This window comes from Citrus clementina, unplaced genomic scaffold (genome assembly GCF_000493195.1).
Source record: "Citrus clementina cultivar Clemenules unplaced genomic scaffold, Citrus_clementina_v1.0 scaffold_3, whole genome shotgun sequence".
Lineage (NCBI taxonomy): Eukaryota > Viridiplantae > Streptophyta > Magnoliopsida > Sapindales > Rutaceae > Citrus > Citrus x clementina.
Window position 1 is genome coordinate 9,217,963 of NW_006262339.1, and position 9,892 is coordinate 9,227,854.

At 32.6% G+C, this 9,892-nt stretch overlaps 1 protein-coding gene across 4 annotated transcripts; it reads right to left on the bottom strand.

Annotated features, from left to right (window-relative positions):
* Window positions 1-427: 427 nt before the first annotated feature.
* Window positions 428-5,578, bottom strand: LOC18048874. 4 transcript variants are annotated; one of them, XM_006440847.2, is made up of 10 exons: window positions 5,256-5,340; window positions 4,552-4,591; window positions 3,949-4,125; window positions 2,977-3,069; window positions 2,830-2,897; window positions 2,518-2,590; window positions 2,245-2,360; window positions 2,020-2,124; window positions 1,520-1,619; window positions 428-944 (listed from the first exon to the last, which is right to left on the bottom strand). In XM_006440847.2, the coding sequence occupies exons 4-10, from the start codon at window positions 3,058-3,060 to the stop codon at window positions 768-770; spliced, it is 723 nt and encodes a 240-aa protein (XP_006440910.1). In that variant the 5' UTR covers window positions 3,061-3,069; window positions 3,949-4,125; window positions 4,552-4,591; window positions 5,256-5,340; the 3' UTR covers window positions 428-767. The 4 variants fall into 4 exon arrangements, with proteins under 4 accessions (XP_006440910.1, XP_006440909.1, XP_024045439.1 ...); XM_006440846.2 differs by lacking the exon at window positions 4,552-4,591 and having other exon boundaries at window positions 5,256-5,391; XM_024189671.1 differs by lacking the exon at window positions 3,949-4,125.
* Between the last annotated feature and the right edge of the window lie 4,314 nt (window positions 5,579-9,892).

A 9,892-nucleotide genomic window follows, 5' to 3' on the forward strand; every position in this document is an offset into this window, starting at 1 on the left:
GGCATTTGCTTTCAATAACAATAATTGGCAATATTCGAAACTACAATAATAATAATAATAATAAGAGTGGGACTACTGTCACCCTTCAGTGATGTTATAAAATTTCTTATTCTTGTAATTATAATAAAAGATAAAATATAAAGTTAAAAAAACATCTATTCTTTTCTTTAGAGAAAAAAAAAGGCCAATAAAACAAAACTCTTTACCCACATATAAACCCACACATCACATAAGCATTGTACACTTTTTTTTTTAAAAAAAAAACAATAACCAGAGAACTTGTTACTTTGAAGGGTTTGGGATTAAAGTGAGTGCCAATTTTTCAACATTAGAGGAGTGCCACTGCTTCATTGACCTTATAAAATCCTTAACTCTAATAGTTAAAGTGAAGGACAAAATATAAATTTAAATAATCTCTATGCTTTTCTTAAAAATAAAATAAAATAAGTTTTCTCTTTCACAAAATTCTTTATCCACATAAATCCACATGGGATTAAGGAGAGCGCTAATTTTTCAGAATTATTTAATGGACTTTAGAGGGTGCTAATAGACCATCTAGCCAATACATTTTTACTGCTGCTTTAGCATGTCTTTACACATAACACCATCAAAAAGAAAATCTTCAATTACAGGTATATAGAGCCAAAACAAAGCAGTCTTCATTCTTCAATTAAGAGCGCGGAGAGCCATGAGAGCCACGTGGCAAAAGTTGGCCTCTGTTACCTTGTGGCCAGATCTCAGAAAGAAAGCATGAGATAATCATCACTTTAGGTGACACGAATGAGAAGCACAACCATGATAAAAATACAAGTCATTACAAGCATTAGTAGCCATGTAAAACATGTAGTCTTAGAACTCTCTGAGTATATCTTCATAGCCCGCACATTGGTGTGGCCAGTGCTTGCCAGGCTTTGCTCAATAGCCTTCTCGGTTGAATCAAGCACCTGCACCCAAACCATTATCAACCATTATCACTTGTACCATAGAAGTGTGCAAAACAAGAGAAATAGAAGATTTCTGACCCAGTTGTTAACTTGCACATGTTCAAGTACTAAATTCCTATATCTGATGAACAATCACAATTGCAGTAGTCAAACTAAATGTAGAGAATAGACACTTGCATGAATATTAGGATTAAATCTGATGTTTATCAGCTTTTCACATGATGCATCAGGTATGCCCAACATATATACTCATATGTCTCAGTTTTGAGAATGTCGTGTATCGGGATGCCCCTAAACGTCATCCGTAAGCCTATCCAATTAAATATTTACCTCATACACATTCGTTGTAATCAACCAATCCTGACAGCGATTATGTAAGTGAGCTAGAACTTAAAAGTGCGTGATAAGATTCTACTAGAATGGTACCATAGAAGTGTCCTCATGTACGACTTTCTCCTCAGTTATAGTTGCTCATCTCTCTTTAAACAAATTACTTATGAAGTTTGAATCTAATTTATTATCATTTTCAATTAACAACGTAATATAAGAGTAGGTAACATACTGTTGAATCTTACTTTTTCAGTATTTTGCACAGATTGGCTTATTAGGAGACTGCTCTCTTTGAGTTGTCGTGCCAACCCAACCATTTCATCTGTCAGGCTCTCTTGAAGCTTTCTGCAAAGAGAAATATTAATATATAAACATTATAACACAGAAACACAAAAGTATTAACATCAGAATATCACTGAAGAACTACAATAGATATTTAGACAATTATTACAAATGTATACGTCCAAACAACTTCCATCACTACCACAAATTCAAATGAAACTAATCAAAATCTTCAGGGTAACTTGTTTTCTGGAGCTAAAACCGAGATGCTTGCAAAGGCACTAGATTGCCAACGGTTGGACATTCCAAAGCAGGATTTTTAAAATACATTCAAACAAATATTTGTTACATATTTGAGCATAAGTATAACAAAAATAGAAAGTAAATCTACAAAATCACTGAGCAACCTCACTCAATGTTTAGTTACTCAAGTTAAGATGGCAACAAAGACTACAAAAATTACCTTTGCTTTTCAATATGAGCATGTGCTTGAGCATCCAATTTGACTGGTTCTGATGTATCAGCGTCAACAGTGCCCTGAGTTCTATCTTCAAGATTTGAGGCAGGCCTGTAAAAATGAATTAAAATCAGTTCAAACAAAACAAAAACTATAAGAACAGCAGAGTAAACAAAGGAGTTAATTTTAAAAAAAAAAATCACAAGGAGCCTAGTTACAGCATTCACTTACACAAATCGCCTTCTCAGCCCCGGAGATGAGGGAGCCTGAGTTTCTCCATCTGATTTAGAAGTGCTTGTTTTCAAAGAATTACTCCTTAAAGCGTCTTCAGATACTCGAACAGGAGGCTAGAAATCAGAAATATTAATAATGTGTATTTGCCACTTAAAAATGTAGAAATGAGGCAGTTGATCAACTAGACAAAGAGGAAACAAAGGAAAAGTAATGAATCCCACCAAAATCTTCACTATCCAAATTATATTTTTTTAAAAAAAAATCACGCACCAATGGAGTAACTAATTTAGACGCAATGGCTTCAATCTTCTCTGAATAATCATTCACCTGAGCCTTTGATATTCTGTGGGAACAAATCCAAAAGATAAGTACATGGCCTCGAAACCTCATTAATCAATGACTTCCACATAATGAAAGCACTTTCAATAGGAAAAAAAAAAGAGAGTAAAGTATAAAAACAGAAATTTCCAACATTTCTTTTTCTTCTTCAGATCACATACAATAAGCAAAATGAGATTGCCCAGCTACGGTGTCAATAAATGTGTTTTGTGTAATCTATAAAGAATAAGAAATCATACCTACCTCGGTAACCCTTCAGGAGTTCTCTCATCAGCCAGCTGTTCTAATTGTTCGCGTAGAGTGGCAACATACTGAAAATCCAAAATCAGAAACGTTGACATAAATTGTTTGGGAAATAAACAATTTGAACTCATTAATGTCATGACTTACATGTATAAGTTTAGCCTGATTCTGTTGCTGAGGCGCAGCGCCAAGCAACCTCCTCAAATTTATTTCAGTTTTACCAATACCCATCAGAAAATCCTACAGCAATTTGAGAATTAAAAAAGAAAAAAGAATCAAACAGATGTTAAACAATCATGTGATTTTAGAACATACAAGAGGCGTAATTGTATGACAAAAAAAATTATATAGATCTCAGCTGATAAAAATCCATTTCATTTCTGATCAAGGGCTAAACAAAAATTGCAGAATTACACAAAACACAATCTCTCGGTAATATGATTTGTAAGACCTTTTAAGTAGGATCCTTCCCCAAAAGGGCATGGAGGGCCAAAGTATCTCACCACATAGGCATTCTAGTTCGGGATGGGCAAATCGGGTTTCGGTTCGGGTTGTTTGGTTTAAATTCTTCCATAACATAACGCAGCGGGGTTGCGCGCGAGCCGAGTGATGTAGTTTGCGTTCCAAAATGTTCGGGTTGGGGAATTCAACCCGTTTGGATTGAAGCTCAAACCCGAACCGAACTGAAATTTTGGGATTTAAATTTTTGGATTGGTTCAGATTGAAAATTTAGTTGTAAATTCTCGGTTTGGATTGCAATTCAGGTTCGACCTTAGTATCAGCAGTATGAATATTTTCTGCACGGTACAATGTTTGGTATTTTGGATGCGGCTTTGACTCCTAACACATTGCAAATTTAAAAGAAAATGGGGCATTATTACCAGTTCATGTTTATAATCCCCAGATCAGTTTCTAAATTGCCTATTCTAATGGCCAGATCACTAATGAAAAAAATTGAAAAACAAATATCAATTACCAATAAAACATCCTCAACGAGTCCTTTTGGCCATACCCGGTTGAGTTATAAACAGCTATTATACAAATTTGAAATTATAATAGACCTATCCCATTCATACACCATTTGAAATTGCTACAAAACGTATGTAAATTTGAAATTACCTAGTGCGGCTGACGATGGCGAACGAACACGGAGGCAGCATTAAAGGTGCGTTTTAGAGGAACAAAAGAACAATAGCTACAACAACTTTGTAACTAATTTCCAAAAGATGCAAAATTAAGTTCGAAGGAAGATTGTTGATTCTTACATGAAACTCCTTCATGTGTGATGTCAACCATCTAGCACAAGTGGGAAATTATATTAACGTAAGTTTATTCATGATGATTACCTAGACATTCAAGAATCTAAAAAATCAGAAATGAACTTCAAAAATACAAATGACATTAAAATACAAGTTAAGCATGTATAAATAAAAACACATTCTATGTCAATTTTGAGTTCCCTATTTTCTCTAAGGGAAGCATTTCGTACAAGAATTCTGAACTCCAAATTTACATTTCCAAAACTCTTCTCCCCCAACTACATGCAACTACATAACTAAAGTCAATAATTTTGGTCCTTTAATACTTGAGTTTCAAGTCCACCTAATTAGAAAAAAAATGTCTCCTCATCTCTTGGAATCTATTTTTCATATATCCCAAAACCAACAAACTTTACTGTAATAAAGGAACAAACAAACATTAATTATAGACTAAAATGCCAACCTCAAAATATATATTCTCTATAGCCTTTGCTCATTATTACCTTAAGAAAAAAAAACCAAAAAGAAACAAATAAATAAATAGTACTGAAAACTAAGAACAAATATGGCTTGAAAATAGAATCAGTATCTAAAGAAAAGAAAATTAAAAATTCCTCCCATGCCTTGGATCCTTGATTTTCATTATTATTATTATTATTCCATTGCATTTGCTTGGCCATGCCAAGATCCCTAATCTTTTCAGCTATCTCAACATCATTGTCACTCTCTTTAATCAACTTTTCAACAGGTTTGATCCTTTCAGACATTCTGTCAAATACTTGCCAGGCATAATTATGTATCAACATTTTATTACAGAACTTATTTTCAAGACTTGTTAGAAAATTACATCTAGAAGCGGCAAATAGTTCAAGTCTTCAAGGTTTACAATAAAAAACAAAATCAAGCAATAAATGGACAAATAACCTAAAAATTATTATTTAATAACTTGTAATCAACCTAGGAAAAAGAAAAATTAAATCAAAACCCACATGCATTTGCATTTATGCTACCCAAATTTACCCCACATATATTCCATTTAACCCGAATTACAACATAAATAATTTCTTCATGCAATTTCTACAGCAAACTCATTCAATTTTTATGTATACCCATTCAATTTCTGCACCCAACTTAAAGAACGAATTTAAAAAGACTCAAAGTATTTACCTTGCAAGGCCTTTGAACTGCTTGTGGTGATGGTGAAATGATGAAAGAACGATGCGAAACAATGACAAAAGGATGGTGAGATGACAGCATACGACGGAGAAACAGGAAATTTCGATTAAATCAGTGAGGATTTTGGTAGAATGTCTATTGAACAGCAGAGTGTGGACTGAATGAGTGAGGGTTCGATCTAGGGTTTCAATAGTCTAACGAATCTGGCCCATCATTCTTGATGTTCTCAAAGGCCACTCGGTCGGCCCATGTGGAGAATTTTCAGAGGACTAACCAAACCAGCTTCCCAAAAATTTGTAATCCAAAGTTATAGTTTTGACAATTTTGTACTAGTGTTGCATCTTAATCTTGTTGACTTATTCCTTCTTTAGTTTTTGTAAGAACTCATTTGGACAAACGAAAAAAAAAAAATACTAAAATCTCTAAAGATTGAGTTTGTTGTACAGGTAAATCCCTAACATTTTTAAACTCTTGAAATAAAAGTTAAAAAATAAATAAAATTTCCGCCGCCGGGATTTGAACCCAGATTTCATGTCTTTGAAATTGCCTTAGTGCTACGGCGGATTTACTACTTTCTTGTTGAAGGCATTTACAATTTTATTTTATATAAAAACTGTAGAATCTACTAGCTAAGTTTATCATCAACCTTATTTACGTTTATGTGTGTGAGATAAGATAAGTCACTTTATTTTATCTTTTTAGCGCTAAGTATAAATTAGAGAAGTGAATATTTATTATTATAGTAATAATATAGCCACAAACTCTTGTACAAAATTATTTTATACAAACTAATGTAGCATGATAAAATTTATTGAATTAAATATTTCTAGGCTCACATGATCTATTTTTATTATTTTATATTTTCATTCAACCAATTAATTAATGTCAAATCAGTTTGTATAAGATAAATTTATATAAGAGTTTGTGGTTGTATCATCACTCTTATTATTAATATTTAAAGACCACTTGAAAAATGTATTTATAATCTACTTCGACACACGATTTGTCTAAGATTTGTTGAGCCATAGCATTCCGCTTATTTCAGCATTGATCATCGCTAAAGTAGACGGACATTACCAGGACTTGATGGCTGCTTAAGAAACATGCTACACATGGGTTATGTAATGCGTAACCAAACTTTGCAAGGCAGGTTTTCACGTGATACAAGAAAATTTGTAATGCGTAAGTTATAATTTTTGTACAACTCTGACATCTCTTATGGAATTATTCCTTCTTCAATTTTTGTGAAAAATTATTAGAAAAATTAAAAAAAATCGACACTAAAATCTCCAGCGTGTTTTATACATGTAGACCTCCAATGTTCGTAGAATAAATACACAAACTATTTATGGTTTGAGTTATCGTGTGTGCGACTCGTTCCTTGTTTAATTGCAAAATTGATTTCACTATTTCTTAAATCTTAAAAAATATAACATGCCAATGAAAGTGGGTCTGAATGTCTATTCTTCTAATATTAATATGTATTTATATATTAAAACAGACTCCATATGTCAAGGTCACCCTTTTTTTTTTCCAGTAAAATTTATAAACTAAACTTCTTGTATTATAATACTGATAAAAAAAATTGAAATATTTTTATATATTGAGACTATACAAGAAGATTTCTTCATTTTCTTTTTCTATTTCATTTTTGGATGCTCAACTAGCCATTTTACAATTGAATAATTTTATATAGAATCTATAGAGTCTGACCCTGAAAAAAAGAGAACGGGTTATCACATGCTCTCAATAAATTTATTCTCGTTGAAATCCTCCACCATCAAGTGGATCCTCGTCACCATCATCCCTTTTGTGAAAGTCAAACCAATAACCTAGTGTTACAATTTCATACAAGATCATGATTGAAACTTGATGCAATTCAAGTCCTCAAAATTACCTCATCATTGATTTGATTTTTCATTTAAATAACAACAACAATAACAATAATATAAACCACAACCCACTTTCTTCTTCACTCATATGAATTGGATTAAATCCTACTCACGTGGGTACAGAAGAGAAGATTAAATTACTATTATGTTAAATTAAAAAAAAATTATATAAATAATCTTGATTATAAATTATATAGTTATAATAACTATCACTTGATTAAAAATTTAAAATAAGATCAGAAAAACTTGGTTAAGAGCAATGCAACAATGTTTTAGTGCTTAAATTTGAATTTTGTTAAATGCAGATTTCTGAATAGGACAAAAATCAAAATTATATATTCATACAACGCGTCAAAATCAAAGTTGCTCAAAACTAACGTTGTATTATTGGATGTTCCCAAGCTGAACAAGACATGCGTGTAATTTTATTGAGAAGTTAGATCAAACATGTAAATAAGTTAAGTTTCATGGTGAGAAATTGTAGAAGAAAGTAGGTTGACATAGTAACCTTTTTTTCGAACTAATACCAAACCCACGTTGAAATTTGAAAATTTTTGTCTCTTCCAGAAAATAGAAATGGTGAAATTTAAGTACACCAAATTCACCAATTGGACTCACGTCATGCTTGCGAAATGGTTCCAATCTTGGGTCAAAACATGAGCTCAATTGAGGATCCAATGCTGGTTTCGTGTCCAGCGCCCATTTGTTAATTCGTCTAATTTCTACAACCATTCATCTTTCTTTTTTCCCATTCTGCATATGCATGCTCAGAGTTTATCACAATGCAAATACCTCTATTTAAAGTCAAACCTTTCTATAGCAATATCTTGACACTTCGCTTCATGAATTTTAATCTAATTTAAATTTTCTTTAATAAGTGATTGAGATTAATATAGATTAATATAATTCTTCTTCCTGTGACATGCCGTGCCGTCACAGCTATTCTTTAGTTCACACCACGATGAATTATAATAATTTAAAAAAACTGATGAATTATTTGCATGATCAGGGCATACAAATCGAAGACGACGATGCATTTAATATACTATACATATTGAATATAAATAAAATCGTAATCAGTCTGCATGCTTAACATAAATAAGAAACTCTTGCTTCTGCAAATAAATTACATACTAAATGAGAATTATTTCTTGTTGTTATTCACATAATATTAGGCATACAAATAAACATTTGCTTGAAATAAAGGAGTATATGAATCTATCCAAAATCAGGGTATCTCAATCTCTAAACAAGTATGGAATCATCCCCCCAAAGAGAAAAAAAAAATTAATAATTTCATGGGACATTTTCTTTACTTTTTTTTTTTTTTAATAATTGCAAAAAGGAACACTAATTAATTAGCATAGCTACACAACATAGATGAGTATTGAAGAAACCTCTCTCAGTGATGCAATGGATTTGGACCGGTAGGAACAAGCCGTTTCTCGACGCCGTAACGCGGGTCCATATCGGTTGATCCGGCAGCCGGTTGAGGGAGGTGTTTCAGGTAATGATGGCGGTGCCGGAGAAATGGGGAGAAATCAAACTTGCTTGCCATGAGTAATACTTTTCTGTGGCTGATCCGAGTAGTGCTACTAGCGGCGGTGTTGGTGCCGAGGGTGGTGAAATTATTGAAGCAAAACGCATGAAAGAATAATAAAAGGAAAAGAGTGGAGAGGCAAAGAATGATGCTAACAAAAATTGGTGGGATTTTCATCATATAGCAAGTGAAGAGGAGAGAATAAGAGTTAGATGAAAACAGTGCATCGATGGAATAATTGAAAAGATGAAAATTGAGAGCTCAAACGTGGGGGTTTTACTGATGTAGCTAGAGAGAGCAGCATAAGAAATTATGCGGCTGAAGAAACAGAAGCTTGTTGTCATCAGAGAGTGAGTATAATGCTAATTTCATGACACTCGAGATGGGTTGGCTGGCTTAAAAAATTAAGAAAGCGAGAGAGAGAGAGAGAGAGAGAGAGGAGAGGGATGCGCGCGGAGAGGAAGGCAGACTTGTCGAGCATTAAACTTGTTCCCAATGAAACTTCATAGTTCATTCCTTTACGTTCAAGGAAAAATGGGGCTTCACTAAAAGCACTTTGTCAAACCTTCATTTTTATATTGGGGGTAAAATATGCTCATGCATCAAGGCTTGATAATTTAGATGACCAGTACTAATTATTCATTGACACTGCTGTTACATTATTTTCTTTTTTCTTTTTTCTTTTTAATTTAAATCTGAAAAAGGATAGCAATATCTTTGTGGTTTCGTAAAATGATCATTTAACCCTATTATTTTTTAAAATAGATACACAAATTTTTTTCGTGACACACAGGTTTTTTCTCTTGACCAAATCTTGGGTTTTATATGATAATTTCTGAATATAAAAAGAGATTTTGTCAAATGTGAGCCTTAAAAATGGATCAAGTGTGACCATTTATAAAACGAAAAGAGTTTTTATAACTATTTTACAAATCACTGTGGTCTTATTGTCTTCTTTTAATATTTGAATTTATTGATATTTACTATCATAATTTTATTGGGGGTATTGGAGTCTACTTAAATAATTTTGTTATAATGTTGTGTCAATATTATTCTAGAATAAGTTGAAACTATACTTTTAAATATTTTAAAGAAAATCTCTCCATTGAGTTTCCATCCACTTCTACTTGGGTGATTTTTATGCTACTTTCATTCACAAATATACTGAAGACTAATCTACCTCAAATTATTCAAAA

Coding starts and splice junctions, on each gene's coding strand:
- LOC18048874 (XM_024189670.1), bottom strand. CDS start 5,345: ATGCTGTCATCTCACCATCCTTTTGTCATTGTTTCGCATCGTTCTTTC. Junction 2,591..2,829: donor ACTCCTGAAGGGTTACCGAG/GTAGGTATGATT, acceptor TTGTTCCCACAG/AATATCAAAGGCTCAGGTGA. Junction 2,125..2,244: donor GGGCTGAGAAGGCGATTTGT/GTAAGTGAATGC, acceptor TCATTTTTACAG/GCCTGCCTCAAATCTTGAAG.